The sequence below is a fragment of the Nerophis lumbriciformis genome, linkage group LG35, assembly GCF_033978685.3.
Source record: "Nerophis lumbriciformis linkage group LG35, RoL_Nlum_v2.1, whole genome shotgun sequence".
Lineage (NCBI taxonomy): Eukaryota > Metazoa > Chordata > Actinopteri > Syngnathiformes > Syngnathidae > Nerophis > Nerophis lumbriciformis.
In genome coordinates, this window is record NC_084582.2 from 22592501 (window position 1) to 22610000 (window position 17500).

Sequence of the window (17500 nt, forward strand, 5' to 3'; positions counted from 1 at the left end):
TGTGTTTCCACCGCATTTCACAGTTGAGGGTAGTTTATACCAATCAGGCTGATGACGTATGGATGAGTGGTTTACTATATTTCTATACTGATACCAATAGATAAACAGACAATATTATGTCAGAGTTATTTTACTAAAAAGTAAGTAAATGAAATTTAAGGAAATCAATCAACGATATGATTTAAAAAATAAAGTGTACCAAATTGTTTATAAAATGTCCGACTTTTGGCCGCAATGTCCAACAGTCCGAAAATCGTTCCCTCAGGAAATTATGAGTTCATGAGGGTCAGGCGAGTCTTTTTGGCTCATTTCAGCTTTAAATAACAATATATAAATAATAAATGTCAGTGTTTATCTCATTCTGACAACACGGCTACATCGGCTTTAGTGTTAGCTTGTTAGCATTCGCATTCTGTTCAATCGGGTTGAGGCTAATAAATACACAAATGGAATGTCACTGACTACTTTACAACATGTAATAAAGTAAATACTGTAGTTAATATTTAATGGTATTTACATTCTTTCCACTCGTGTGCTACCTTCTTTTTTTCACATTTATCCAACAAAGTCAGAGTATTAAGCAGCTGAGGTCACTGCTTTGAGTGCGGCTTCATACTCTTCTGTAAATTTGTTTAAAAGAGTCTGTCCACTTCTCGTAGCTTTGCGTATCCAAATTAAGTTTGTGAAAATAATAAACATTAAACTGCATATAGATTAAAGACTACGGCTGAGTAAAAACACTCCAAAATAGTTCCACTGATCAGCGTTCTTCAGCACAAAGATGCCCCACAAAAGTTCCTGCATTTTGAAAGCTCCTTTTGTTTTTTTTTCTCTCCGTTGTAAGTTTGTTGTAATAGAAATCCACAAGAAATAAAGAATAAACAAGTTGCTGCATATATTCCGATGCCGGTCTTGTGTTTGAAAAAGAAGTTCGAGGAACGCCCACAACTGTGTTCGACTAATCGGCTTTCAACAACACAGCCCTGTCTTTGTTAGTATTATTAACTTACTGCGTCTTTTTGTATTGTTTTAGTTTTGTAAATTCACCAAAACGTCACTGTGGACTTACTGAGTCTGTTTTGCTGATTGGAGAGCTACCTTCCGCAGCTAGTGGGTCCATGACGATGACTTCTGTTTTGTTTGATCAGCCGTTTTACTGCCGTGTGACAGGCACCGTTTGGATACAGTTGAGGTAAACGTTTACAGAATGCTACTGTGTAAATAACTAATTTCACAAAATTTCTATCTGCGGCTTATAGTCCGGTGCGGCTAATATATGGAAACATTTTTAATATAATATATTACTAATGTACTAATAATTAATTAAGTAAGGAAGTTCCTGAAAAAGTTCCGGCGGTGGAAAAGGGCCTTTTGACAGTTCTAGGAGGTGCCTGATGCTGCTGATCAGGTATGATTTGAGTCCAGTACTTGTAGATTCTTTTCTTGGAATAAAAACACCCTTCGTATGGAAATAAACACAAAAAGTACATGAAGTTAGTAAAAAGGTTGTGTTTTACCTATGCCAGCTTGTGCAGTAATCCACGGCAGCCTCAGGTACAAGATCACCCCCCAAATGTTCAACATGCAACGGATCTAAAAAAGATAATTTGATTGAGTCAAATATGACGGATGGATCTGTTCTCAAACAATGTTTCTGTATCAATACCCTATTTAAACAACATACCTGTACTCTTACACTTTTCAACAATGTTTCTGTGTTAATACCCTTTTCTTTAATATGTTTCTGTATCAGTAGTTTTAACCCTCATAGGGATTGCTCAATTTTGTAGCCATATACAGTAGAGTACCCTATTTTCCGGACTACAAGGCGCACTTAAAATCTTTGTTTTTCTTAAAAAATCGACAGTGCGCCTTATAACCTAATGTATGGAATAATTCTGGTTTTGCTTACTGACCTCGAAGCAATTTTATTTGGTACATGGTGTAATGATAAGTGTGACCAGTAGATGGCAGTCAAACATAAGAGATACATGTAGGCTGCACTATGCTGGCAATATGACTCAAGTAAACAACATTTTATATGTTCCATTGAAAATATAGAACATTACACACGGCGCTCAAAAATCTATCGAAATGTTTTTAATACGACTTTGGTAAGCTATGAAGGATTGTCGGCGCATTAAACATTAGAGTATTATTATGGTGTGTGTATAAGTTAAGACATTTTCTGACGTTTTGTTTCGCAGTATTACGCAAAAGCAACTTTTCTTACTTCCTGGTACCTGCTGCTCTGTATTTGGGATCTGCATAAATCCTGAAAAATTGCGCGCGTCCGCCTTTGTAGTCCGTGCCCGCCTTTGTAGTCCGTGCCGACAACATAGTCGATAAGCTTCTTATTTTTTTCTATCTTCTTGTTATGGGACATTCATCTTCCGCTGTTGCCATTTCTAATATAAAGTAGTGTAAAGTTCGTACTTACATCTGTCAGTAAACTCGCCATGAAAGCACTAAAACATACCGGTGTAGTGAGTTTAATTATTCACCCAAGGAACTTAGTAAAAAGATCGAAAATAGACCATTCATCGGCAGTGCGCCTTATAATCCGGTGCGCCCTATGGTCCGGAAAACATGGTATTTTAAGGACAAAAAGTCCTCATTTTAATGTTCGCTTTGCGTTGCCGCAAGGTTTGTGTTTACCAGCATGCAAACACAAGAACGCAGCAGCGTGCAGGAAAGAAAAGTCTCTTTACTCCTTACACAAAGTTGAAAAACCAAGGAGATGGTGCTGCTGGAAAAAGCACACGAGGAGGTTAAAGGCCTGTCACAAGTGTGATAAAAATAAGGGCAAGCTGTCACTTGAAGCAAATAATGGATCCGCGCCTACTATGGCGTGGCGGGTATAATTAAGGAGCATGATTAACTTAGACACAGGTGGGAACACTAATCACTAACTGGAGACAGGTGCGGAGAACAGCGATCGGGAAGTGATTACATCACAGCAGGATTACACATACACAAGGGAAGGAGAAACCGAAATAGGAGCTCAGTTCAGTTTCAGTTTCAGTTTATTTTGAACATGCATACGATACAATGCAATGCATCACATATTTCCTGTTGTTTCATGAAAGCACGTCCGAAAAGGAGTAGGAAGAAGAAGAGTTTATTTAATCCTACCCCTTTTCATATGATAGCAATTTTATCCACTTTCCTTGTTCTCTATTTGTAACAGAACATTGAATAAATAAATGGTATATAAATAATAAAATACACCATAAGTAAGTAAACAAATACTAAGTACATAAATAATCATTATCTATTTTATTTTTAAAAGGTTCAAGATGTTCATCAAAATTGTTCTTCTCTGTACTTTGTGAACACAACTGGATCATATTGGTGCTTTGTTTGATTTCCTTGTGTAATCCATTCCATAATTTAATTCCACATACTGATATACTAAAGGTCTTAAGTGTTGTACGCGCATACAAATGTTTTAAATGAGATTTTTCTCTAAGGTTATAATTCTCATCCTCAATGATTTAGTTGATCAATATAGTGTACCGTATTTTCCGCACTATAAGGCGCACCTAAAAACCACAAATTTTCTCAAAAGCTAACAGTGCGCCTTATAACCCGGTGCGCTTTATTACGATTCATTTTCATAAAGTTTCGATCTCGCAACTTCGGTAAACAGCCGCCATCTTTTTTCCCGGTAGAACAGGAAGCGCTTCTTCTTCTACGCAAGCAACCGCCAAGGTAAGCACCCGCCCCCATAGAACAGGAAGCGCTTCTTCTTCTACTGTAAGCTACCGCCCGCCCCCGGAAGAAGAAGAAAAAACGCGCGGATATCACCGTACGTTTCATTTCCTGTTTACATCTGTAAAGACCACAAAATGGCTCCTACTAAGCGAAAAGGATCCGGTTCATAAAAAGACGCAATCTCTCCATCCGCACACGGATTACTACCGTATTTCACAGCAACTGATATTCCTGTGAACCGCACTGTGGAACGGGAGCACGTACGGTGAATATTCGCACCACAGGGAATGAGAAGTCATCCTTCACTGTGGTTCTAGCTTGCCATGCTAACTTCCACCCATGGTGATATTCAAAAGGAAGACCTTGCCAAAAGAGACCTTTCCAGCCGGCGTCATCATAAAAGCTAACTCGAAGGGATGGATGGATGAAGAAAAGATGAGCGAGTGGTTAAGGGAAGTTTACGCGAAGAGGCCGGGTGGCTTTTTTCACACAGCTCCGAAGGCGAACACACCTTCACTAAGACGGGCAGACAGCGCCGGACGACATACGCCAACATTTGCCAGTGGATCGTAAATGCCTGGGCAGATATTTCGGTCACAACTGTGGTCCGAGCTTTCCGGAAGGCAGGATTCACAGAACTACTGGACAACAACAGCGACACTGACTCCGATGACTTCTACGAGACGGAACCGGCCATTTTGCATCCCACGCTTGCGCAACTTTTCAATTCGGACACCGAAGACGAAGAATTCGAAGGATTTACGAATGAAGAATAACTTCAGAAGGTGAGCGCTATGTTTATTTTGTGTGTTGTGACATTAACGTTAAGGGCAACATGTTGCTATTGCTCTACACCATTTTGAATTTTACTATGTTTGTGATTGCACATTTGCGTACATTTTGGGACAGAGTTGTTAGAACGCTGGTTTTCAATATATTATTAAAGTTTGACTGAACTATCTGACTGTTTTTTTGACATTCCCTTTAGCGCAGCGTAGGCGCGGCTTATAATCCGGGGCGGCTTATTGGTGGACAAAGTTTTGAAATATGTAATTCATTGAAGGTGCGGCTAATAATCCGGTGCGCCTTATAGTGCGGAAAATACGGTACCCAGAAATAATTTTTTTAATTGTATCTCTTTAAAACACGCTGTAAATAAATGCACATCCTCTGAAAGTATGTCTTTAAATAGCCATTAACTGGAAGATGCACTTTTTAATCAAGATACAATTAAGACATTAATTAAACCATTTTATGGAATAATAAAGGAACATCATACTAGAAATGCAAATGATGCATGTGTTCGGAAATGGATGATGAACTTAAACATTTCAGATGAAAAGACATATCATGGAATGATATTTGGAAAAATGCCAATAAGCCCTTTAGAAGCATTAAAGATAAGCTGACTCAATTTAAGATCTTGAATAGATTGTATTTTACATCTTGTCAGCTGTTTAAAATTGGTGTAGTAGATAGCAAGTTATGTATGAAGTGTCGGGAAGCCGAGGCAACTCTTGTTCATTTATTGTGGGAATGTCAGAGAATAAAAGAGTTACGGTTGAAAACAACAAAAGAAGCAATCACATTCCTAAATGTAAACATCCCAATGACACTGCAAACGTGTATTCTTGGGGATCTCCATCAATTTAGTAACGTGTCTTCAAAGAGTTAAAATACTTTTCTTTCAATATGCATCATAACAAAAAGGGTAATATCAAAACAATTGATGGATGTTGATAGTCCAACTCATACTGACTGGTACACACAAGCTATGGAGATGATATCAGTAGAAAACACTGCATTTAGTTTAGATAATAATGAGTCATATATTGGAATATGGGATCCATTATTTAAATTTGTTTCAACTAATAAATGAACCAAAAATATGACTTATGTTATCCTTGTGGAAAATATTGGACACAGTGTGTTGTCAAGCTTATGAGATGTGATGCAAGTGTAAGCCACTTTGACACTATTGTTTATTATTATTATTATTATTTTAATGGTTTTATTTTTTATAAATGTCTGTAATGATTATGTCAATGAGAGATTTGTAATCACTGCTATGTTGAAATTGTTATTAATTTTGATACTGTTGTTGATAAACAGTGTTGGGACTAACGCGTTACAAAGTAACGCGTTATTATAACGCCGTTAGTTTCGGCGGTAACTAGTAATCTAACACGTTATTTTTTTTATTCAGTAATTTAGTTACCGTTACTACATGATGCGTTACTGCGTTATTTTACGTTACTTTTGATGTAGTATCGGCTAGAAACAGAAGCGCTGCGGTGTCTTTCTTCTGAATCTTCCTCTGTCACAGAAAAGAAAAGAGGCGCGGTCTATGTGTGTGTGTGTGTGTGTGGGGGGGGGGGGGGGGGGGGGGGGGTGAGGGGAGGTTTGATCCGCGGTTTGATATATGAAACAAAAAAAAAAAGTTGTTGGCACGTTCAGTCCACACACAGCGTGGTCATGGCGAGCGCAATAACGGAGGAGCTTGAATGCGTAAAAGTTTTAGATCCAGGCAGCACGGTGTCACAGGGGTTAGTGCATGTGCTTCACAATATGAAGGTCCTGGGTTCGATCCCCGGGCTCGGGGTCTTTCTGTGTGGAGTTTGCGTGTTCTCCCCGTGACTGTGTGGGTTCTCTCCGGCTTCCTCTCACCTCCAAAGACACGCACCTGGGGATAGGTTGATTGGCAACACTAAATTGGCCCTAGTGTGTGAATGTGAGTGTGAATGTTGTCTGTCTATCTGTGTTGGCCCTGTGATGAGGTGGCAACTTGTCCAGAGTGTACCCTGCCTACCGCCCGAATGCAGCTGAGATAGGCTCCAGTACCTCCCGCGACCCCAAAAGGGACAAGTGGTAGAAAATGGATGGATATATATTATAGCTAGAATTCACTGAAAGTCAAATATATATATATATATATATATATATATATATATATATATATATATATATATATATATGTATATATATATATATATATGTATCCATCCATCCATCCATCCATCCATTTTCTACCGCTTATTCCCTTCGGGGTCGCGGGGATATATATATATATATATATATGAAATACTTGACTTGGTGAATTCTAGCTGTAAATATACTCCTCCCCTCTTAACCACGCCCCCAACCACGCCCCCCACCCCCACCCCCACATCCCGAAATTGGAGGTTTCAAGGTTGGCAAGTATGATCGAGATGCTTCGAGGACAGGAATTACATCGATCACTTTATTGAGCAAAACTGTTTATATTCGGCCATAACCACACCAGAAACATGAGTAAAAAACTTCTATCTCGAAAAACTAGTCATTTTCTGCCGTACAAACCAGGCCAAAACCAACTTGTCATCTGTCACCAACACGCATACCACTAAACCACTGGTGCGTTTATGGCCACACAAAAAGTCGGACAACTCAAACACCACACAAAGTTACACTATGACTCCTCAGTCATACGCAGTGTTGGGACTAACGCGTTACAAAGTAACGCGTTACTGTAACGCCGTTAGTTTCGGCGGTAACTAGTAATCTAACGCGTTATTTTTTTTTATTCAGTAATTTAGTTACCGTTACTACATGATGCGTTACTGCGTTATTTTTCGTTACTTTTGATGTAGTATCGGCTAGAAACAGAAGCGCTGCGGTGTCTTTCTTCTGAATCTTCCTCTGTCACAAGCCGGAGAGAAGAAAAGAGGCGCGGTCTATGTGTGTGGGGGGGGCGGGGAGGGGAGGTTTGATCCGCGGTTTTATATATGAAACAAAAAAAAAAAGTTGTTGGCACGTTCAGTCCACACACAGCGTGGTCATGGTGAGCGCAATAACGGAGGAGCTTGAACGCCCCCGCCATTGAATCGGTGTGTTTATAAGTGCAGATTCGGTTGTGCAAAACGAGGGTTTTAAACACATGCTGAACGTGCTTGAACCACGTTACGACATCCCGTCGCGCACCCACTTCAGCAATAAGATTGTGCCAGATCTTTATGAGCAGGAGAAGAAAAAAGTTGTGGATGAACTATCCCGAGCATCATCTGTTGCGCTCATGACAGACGGCTGGACGTCCAGCGGAACTATAAGCGCTCACTTCATCACAGCAGACTGGGAGATGAGAAGACACGCCCCCTCTACGAGAGTCACCTTGCGCAGGTGCTGACACAAGCAGTGGAGGAATGGAAGATAAAGATATCCCAGTCACACGTGATAATGCCAAAAATCAAATAATTACAGAGAATGAGGCAGGACTGGGACCACAGATAGGTGCTTTGCACATGTAGTGAATTTGGCATCACAGAAGGGAATCTCAGTCAATAGGATGGAGCGCCTCTTTGGGAGGATCAGGAAGGTTTCTTACTTCCACCCAAGCACAACAGCTGCTCATGTGCTTAAGACAAAGCAAGAAATGCTAAAGCTGCCTGCTCATACATGATGTCCCAACGAGGTGGAACTCCACTTATGATATGTTGGAGCAGCAGGCAGCTATATACTCTGCATTGACCCACAACAACCTGAAGACAAATGTCACCCTGATGATGATGTGAGAGTGGCAGGTGAGGTCCTCTAGGTGCTTAAACCCCTCAAAAGTGTTCCATCTCTACTGAGCACTGAAACTTCACCATCTGTGTCAATGATCCTGCCACTGAAAACAAGTATTCTACAATCCATGGCTCCAAGTGTGGAAGACAACAGCATCACTCCAGATGTCAGCCTTTATTTCACTACCTATGTTTCAAGGAAGATGATGTTTCTTCTTATGTTGCACTTAAACTTGTTTTTTATTAATGGTCATTGGTCCAAGTTTAAAGAAAGGAGGAATGCCTTTTTATGTTGCACTGTTTTTCATTAATTATGTTAAAAGGAAAATAAAAATGCATGTCAAGTTGATCAACAGATTGTATTATTCTCCAGTGCAATAACAGTACTGAAATGAAGGCAAAAAGGGCATTAATGGGAGCTTTAAAAAAAAAAAGAAGAAAAAAAGAAGTAACTAAATAGTTACTTTTCACAGTAATGCATTACCTTTTGGTGTAAGTAACTGAGTTAGTAACTGAGTTACTTTTGAAATAAAGTAACTAGTAACTATAACTAGTTACTGGTTTTCAGTAACTAACCCAACACTGTTGATAAAATACATTTTTGTCTGACTGCTTTTGGATTGTTTTGTGTCATGTTTGTGTGTCCTCTCAAATGCTCTGTTTATTGCTATTCTGAATGTTGCTGGGTCGGGTTTGGTTTTGGAATTGGAATTGTATTATTATAGTATTGTTGTGTATTGTCTTGTTGGATAGATTAAAAAAAAAAATAAAAAAAAATTATATATATATATATATATATATATATATATATATATATATATATATATATATATATAATTCTCCTCTTTTGTTGAGAATAATTGTTGTACATTCTTGGGTAGCAGGTTATAGTTTGCTTTGTACATAAATGCAAATGCACCAAGTCGATGAATTTCAGTATTTTTGATTCAATAAATAATGGGTTTGTATGTTCTCTATATCCAACATTATTCTAACTGACCTTTAGTTAGTGGGCGCAAGAATATAAGCCAACACAACCTAAAAGAAACCATAACCAAAATACAAAACTCGACATGACCTGCCTGACGTAACAGAACATGGCACTCATGGTGTTTATAAAACATGTTTAGATTCAGATTTTTTTCTACCTTTTTTGCTGAAATCTCTCAAAAAACTGCAGTCCCAAAGAAATATCAAACATATGTTTTATTTTATTTTATTTGAACTCTTTCAATGTCTATATCAGGGGTCCCCAAACTTTTTGACTCGGGTGCCGCATTGGGTTAAAACAATTTTGCCGAGGACCGGGCTGTGATATATATATATATATATATATATATATATATATATATATATATATATATATATATATATATATATATATATATATATATATATACAAACCCCGTTTCCATATGAGTTGGGTAATTGTGTTAGATGTAACTATAAACGGAATACAATGATTTGCAAATAATTTTCAACCCATATTCAGTTGAATATGCTAAAAAGACAACATATTTGATGTTCAAACTGATAAACATTTTTTTTTTTGCAAATAATCATTAACTTTAGAATTTGATGCCAGCAATAAGTGACAAAGAAGTTGGGAAATGTGGCAATAAATACTGATAAAGTTGAGGAATGCTCATCAAACACTTATTTGGAACATCCCACAGGTGAACAGGCAAATTGGGAACAGGTGGGTGCCATGATTGGGTATAAAAGTAGATTCCATGAAATGCTCAGTCATTCACAAACAAGGATGGGGCGAGGGTCACCACTTTGTCAACAAATGCGTGAGCAAATTGTTGAACAGTTTAAGAAAAACCTTTCTCACACAGCTATTGCAAGGAATTTAGGGATTTCACCATCTACGGTCTGTAATATCATCAAAGGGTTCAGAGAATCTGGAGAAATCACTGCACGTAAGCAGCTAAGCCCGTGACCTTCGATCCCTCAGGCTGTACTGCAGCAACAAGCGACATCAATGTGTAAAGGATATCACCACATGGGCTCAGGAACACTTCAGAAACCCACTGTCAGTAACTACAGTTGGTCGCTACATCTGTAAGTGCAAGTTAAAACTCTCTTATACAAGGCGAAAACCGTTTTTCAACAACAACCAGAAACGCCGTCAGCTTCACTGGGCCTGAGCTCATCTAAGATGGACTGATACAAAGTGGAAAAGTGTTCTGTGGTCCGACGAGTCCACATTTCAAATTGTTTTTGGAAACTGTGGACGTCGTGTCCTCCGGACCAAAGAGGAAAAGAACCATCCGGATTGTTATAGGCGCAAAGTTGAAAAGCCAGCATCTGTGATGGTATGGGGGTGTATTAGTGCCCAAGACATGGGTAACTTGCACATCTGTGAAGGCGCCATTAATGCTGAAAGGTACATACAGGTTTTGGAGCAACATATGTTGCTATCCAAGCAACGTTACCATGGGCACCCCTGCTTATTTCAGCAAGACGATGCCAAGCCACGTGTTACATCAACGTGGCTTCATAGTAAAAGAGTGCGGGTACTAGACTGGCCTGCCTGTAGTCCAGACCTGTCACCCAATGAAAATGTGTGGCGCATTATGAAGCCTAAAATACCACAACGGAGACTCTATTGAACAACTTAAGCTGTACATCAAGCAAGAATGGGAAAGAATTCCACCTGAGAAGCTTAAAAAATGTGTCTCCTCAGTTCCCAAACGTTTACTGAGTGTTGTTAAAAGGAAAGGCCATGTAACACAGTGGTGAACATGCCCTTTCCCAACTACTTTGGCACGTGTTGCAGCCATGAAATTCTAAGTTAATTATTATTTGCAAAAAAAAATAAAGTTTATGAGTTTGAACATCTCATAAGCTTGACAACATGCTGTGTCCAATATTTCACAAAGATAAAACAAGTCATATTTTTGGTTCATTTAATAGTTAAAACAAATTTACATTATTGCAATCAGTTGATAAAACATTGTCCTTTACAATTATAAAAGCTTTTTACAAAAATCTACTACTCTGCTTTCATGTCAGCAGACTGGGGTAGATCCTGCTGAAATCATATGTATTGAATGAATAGAGAATCGTTTTGAATCGGGAAAATATAGTTTTTGAATCGAGAATCGCGTATATATATATATATATATATATATATATACAGTATATATATATATATACATATATATACATACCTGTATATACCATATATACCCTGTATATTTATATATGTATATATACATATATATATATATATATATATATATATATATATATATATATATATATATATATATATATATATATATATATATTCCTCACGCACTAATTGACTGAAAGAGCACGCACTTTGCCTATGATGTCACATTATCGATGGGAAAATGCATTTTTAGACAATATGATTTACCTGAGCAAATTTTTTAAACTAAGGTCTTCCCGCGGGCTGGATTTTGGACACTGGCGGGCCAGATCCGGCTCGCGGGCCGTAGTTTGGGGACCTCTGGACTATATGATTTAAATATGTCAGTTCTTTCTTTTGAAAGATTTGCATGAAAATAATCTTTAGCCACATAGTAAAAGTTAAATGGTTGGGATACTCGGGTAAAGATCAGGTTTAAATATACATAAGATTAATAATAAAAATGAATCACTCCGATTACAAAAGTCATAGCAGTGTAATATGATGGGTACAATGAAAGTCTCCATGGAATACCATTGTAACTACAATGTTTAACTGTACAGTCATTACACAACATAATCATGCATTTTCTAATTTCAGGGTTTCATTTCGGATAACAGGAGTACACTTTGTCATATTTACTAGTTGGAATCAGACAATATTGGTGAAGTGTTTTTCTCCCTGTACTTTGACGCAGTGGTGGCTTCAGGTGGGAGGGGGTGGCATGTGATGACATGATGACGTAACAGTTGATGACAGACAATGCAATGAAAAGCAAAACAAATAATTAGGACAGCGAACAATGTTCCTTCTGTCCTCTTTTTTTTTTCTAGCGAGCAAAGCCATGCGTGCACGTGTGCTGCACCTGCGGTGAGACTGGCGTTGAGAAACAACGTGTGTTTGTGTGCGTAGGTGTTTGTATGTGTAATGGGGGGGAGGTGGAATAGTCCTTCCAGCAACCTTTAAAGAACATTTGTAGGCCTGTGGATGCAAATGTGTTGCATTTGAAAAAACACTTGATTGCTTGGTCAGAATAAACATCTCCTTGCAGCTGGCTGGAACCTGCAGGCTGCATCAATGGAATGTACCAAACGGTTTGCAGATGGGGTGAGAGCCCAATTGGGTCCATACACTTCCTCGACAGCTGAGGCGGAAAATCTTACGTACACCCTCGGGGTGCCGGTAAAAATAGATTCACATCCGAATTGTGATTGTTTTTTTTAAAACGGTTCTTAACAGACTCGAAGTTTTCAAAAATTGATTTTTACAAAAGACGTTTTTATTTTCTGTGTCTGTGCCAGCAGCAAAGGGGAGCTTTTGTAACCTGTAACCTGTTTTTTCCAAGTTATTTTTGATAGTGTTTATACCAAATAACTTACTGCAAGAATCAGTTTGATTCGAGAATTTGTGTTGAAATGTATTTGTGGAGGGGGCGTGGTCGGCGCATCTCCTGCGGGAAGGGCGTGTGCAGGAGCCGGTTACGAAGCAGCTGACAGGTGAGTGGATTTCCCAGCTGAAGCGGGTTATCTAATCACCTGTCTCCTTTATTGGCAGCGTCCGAGGCCATGAGAGGGAGAGCGGAGAGGGAGCATGCATGAGCGAGAGACGGGGGACAAAAGACAAAACAAAACCTAAAATAAAAGAGACTGTAGAGCCTGAAAAATGTGCCGGGTCATCATACTTGCCAACCCTCCCGGATTTTCCGGGAGACTCCCGAAATTTAGCGCCTCTCCCGAAAACCTCCCGGGACAAATTTTCTCCCGAAAATCTACCGAAATTCAGGCGGAGCTGGAGGCCACGCCCCTGAGTGAGGACAGCCTGTTTTCACGTCCGCTTTCCCACAATATAAACAGCTTGCCTGCCCAATTACTTTATAACTGTAGAATGATCGAGGGCGATTCATTAAGGTCCTCCCAGCGCGGTAACAACACACAACAACAGCAGTCACGTTTTCGTCTACCGTAAAGCAGTTTGTCTGCCGTAAACAGCAATGTTGTGACACTCTTAAACAGGACAATACTGCCATCTACTGTACATGCATATGTGACAATAACATCTACGGCTTTTAGAGAGTGCAGTGCACAACTGCGCACACAACAAGGAGACGAAGCAGAAGAACGAGGAAGATACAGCCATGGCGACGCCGACGACGAGTAAGATGAAGAAATACGCTTGTAAGTTCCAAGTCGCAGCTGCGATTGGACCTGGATAGCCTCCGGGAAGAAGTAGTGGACTACCAAGTGCTTGGCAGTGAAGATCTTCCTCAGGAAGCAAAGATTGACCGGTTTTGGGCCATGCTAGGGAGAGATGGAAAATTCCAGATTCTAGTGCATTTGATGAAAGCACTTTTGTGCGTGCCACACAGCAATGCATCATCAGAGAGGGTGTTCAGCATGGTTAGAAAAATAGTGACAGAGAATAGAACAAGGATGGACAATTCAACCCTTAACTCAACAATGAGTAGATGAGTGTTATGTGTGTGTATATGTGTAAATAAATGAACACTGAAATTTTTTTATTTTTATTTATATAAATATAATAAAATAAATATATATATATATAGCTAGAATTCACTGAAATTCACTCCGGTACTTGACTTGGTGAATTCTAGCTGTAAATATACTCCTCCCGTCTTAACCACGCCCCAACCCTGTAGGACGAGAAATAGCTAAACACGCTTCACTACGCACCGTAGCTCACCGGCATCAAAATGTAAACAAATGCCATGGGTTGATCTACACCAAACATCCACTGTAATGATACCAAGTACAGAAGCGTATCTAGTCGATACTACTATGATTACATCGATATTTTTTAGCATCACAAAATCTTATTTCGTTTAAAAAAATTGTATATTATGTTTATAAACTCAGGAAATACGTCCTTGGACACATGAGGACTTAAATTATGACCAATGTATGATCCTGTAACTACTTGGTAGTGATTATTACATTTGAACAAAAGTGTAGATATAACATATTAAAAGAGAAAGTAAGCAGATATTAACAGTAAATGAACAAGTAGACCAATAATTAATTTTCTAACACTTGTCCTTAATAATTTTGACAAAAAAATAGAATGGAAATTGACACAATATGTTACTACATATATCAGCAGCTAAATTAGGAGCCTTTCTTTGTTTACGTAATACTAAAAGACAAGTTGTCTTGTATGTTCACTATTTTATTTAAGGACTAAATTGCAATAAGAAACATATGTTTAATGTACCATAAGATTTTTTTGTTAAAATAAAGCCAATAATGCAATTTTTTGTGGTACCCTTTATTTAGAAAGGTACCGAAAAGTATCGAAATACAATTTGGTGCCGGTACCAAAATATTGGTATCGGGACAACACTTGTCCCTTGAGTGAGTCACACTTTATACAGATTGTAATACACACAGCACGTCATGCGCGTTATCACAACCACAGTACATATGCCGTCTGTCTAGCTGTGTACAAACAAAACATGAAATGTGGGCTAATACTTTACAGATACTGTAATATGGTTGTTCGTGTTTTTCAGTCAGTAGATTGGTGTTGTATTGCAGTGTTGTGCATTACAATTGTTGATGACTGATAATAACAACCCCTCCCCACACCCCGAATTGTAAATAATGTAAATATTTCAATGTATACACCCTGATGATTATCTTGTGTGATGACTGTATTATGATGATAGTATATATGATAGTATATATCTGTATCATGAATCAATTTAAGTGGACCCCGACTTAAACAAGTTGAAAAACTTATTGGGGTGTTACCATTTAGTGGTCAATTGTACGGAATATGTACTTCACTGTGCAACCTACTAATAAAAGTCTCAATCAATCAATCAAAAACAAACTCAAACGCGTTTCATGCTGATGTGGAAGCTAGCTTATCTCTTGCCGTAGTTAGCTTTTACAGCTAATACCGAAGTACTTTACTAAGTAGTGTTACTATGCTAGAAAGACAGTTCCTCAATGTTTGCTCTTACAATAACAATGTCACGACCAGAGGTGGGTGGTAACGCGCTACATTTACTCCGCTACATCTACTTTTTTTGGGATAAATTGTACTTCTAAGAGTAGTTTTAATGCAACATACTTTTACTTTTACTTGAGTATATTTATAGAGAGGAAACGCTACTTTTACTCCGCTCCATTTATCTAAATTCAGCTCGCTACTCGCTACTGGTTTTTATCGATCTGTTAATGCACGCTTTGTGTCATGCAGTCACTTGTCAGACAGACCTTCAAAGTAGGATCTATCGCATGCCTACGTTTCACCAATCACATGCAGTCACTGGTGACGTTTCACCAATCACATGCAGTCACTGGTGACGTTTGACTTCGTTTCACCAATCAAATGCAGTCACTGGTGACGTTTCACTCCGTTTCACCAATCAAATGCAGTCACTGGTGACGTTTCACTCCGTTTCACCAATCAAATGCAGTCACTGGTGACGTTTCACCAATTACATGCAGTCACTGGTGACGTTTCACTCCGTTTCACCAATCAAATGCAGTCACTGGTGACGTTTCACTCCGTTTCACCAATCACATGCAGTCACTGGTGACGTTTCACTCCGTTTCACCAATCAAATGCAGTCACTGGTGACGTTTCACCAATCACATGCAGTCACTGGTGACGTTTCACTCCGTTTCACCAATCAAATGCAGTCACTGGTGACGTTTCACTCCGTTTCACCAATCAAATGCAGTCACTGGTGACGTTTTACCAATCACATGCAGTCACTGGTGACGTTTCACTCCGTTTCACCAATCAAATGCAGTCACTGGTGACGTTTCACTAATCACATGCAGTCACTGGTGACGTTTCACTCTGTTTCATCAATCAAATGCAGTCACTGGTGACGTTTGACTTCGTTTCACCAATCAAATGCAGTCACTGGTGACGTTTCACTCCGTTTCACCAATCAAATGCAGTCACTGGTGACGTTTCACTCCGTTTCACCAATCACATGCAGTCACTGGTGACGTTTCACTCCGTTTCACCAATCAAATGCAGTCACTGGTGACGTTTCACCAATTACATGCAGTCACTGGTGACGTTTCACTCCGTTTCACCAATCAAATGCAGTCACTGGTGACGTTTCACTCCGTTTCACCAATCACATGCAGTCACTGGTGACGTTTCACTCCGTTTCACCAATCAAATGCAGTCACTGGTGACGTTTCACCAATCACATGCAGTCACTGGTGACGTTTCACTCCGTTTCACCAATCAAATGCAGTCACTGGTGACGTTTCACTCCGTTTCACCAATCAAATGCAGTCACTGGTGACGTTTTACCAATCACATGCAGTCACTGGTGACGTTTCACTCCGTTTCACCAATCAAATGCAGTCACTGGTGACGTTTCACTAATCACATGCAGTCACTGGTGACGTTTCACTCTGTTTCATCAATCACATGCAGTCACTGGTGACGTTTCACTCCGTTTCACCAATCACATGCAGTCACTGGTGACGTTTGACTCCGTTTCACCAATCAAATGCAGTCACTGGTGACGTTTTACCAATCACATGCAGTCACTGGTGACGTTTCACTCCGTTTCACCAATCAAATGCAGTCACTGGTGACGTTTCACCAATCACATGCAGTCACTGGTGACGTTTCACTCCGTTTCACCAATCAAATGCAGTCACTGGTGACGTTTCACTCCGTTTCACCAATCACATGCAGTCACTGGTGACGTTTCACTTCGTTTCACCAATCAAATGCAGTCACTGGTGACGTTTCACCAATCACATGCAGTCACTGGTGACGTTTCACTCCGTTTCACCAATCAAATGCAGTCACTGGTGACGTTTCACTCCGCTTCACCAATCACATGCAGTCACTGGTGACGTTTCACTTCGTTTCACCAATCAAATGCAGTCACTGGTGACGTTTCACCAATCACATGCAGTCACTGGTGACGTTTCACTCCGTTTCACCAATCAAATGCAGTCACTGGTGACGTTTCACTCCGTTTCACCAATCACATGCAGTCACTGGTGACGTTTCACTTCGTTTCACCAATCACATGCAGTCACTGGTGACGTTTCACCAATCACATGCAGTCACT

General features: G+C 39.5%; 1 protein-coding gene across 1 annotated transcript in view; it reads right to left on the minus strand.

Moving 5' to 3' along the window:
* The window catches only part of slc12a3 (solute carrier family 12 member 3), a 152449-nt gene that overhangs the window by 111387 nt on the left and 23562 nt on the right, over positions 1–17500 (minus strand). Inside the window, exon 3 of the mRNA XM_061928125.1 lies at positions 1518–1593. Within this exon, the coding sequence (XP_061784109.1) occupies positions 1518–1593 (76 nt within the window). The remainder of the gene's footprint in view (positions 1–1517; positions 1594–17500) is intronic.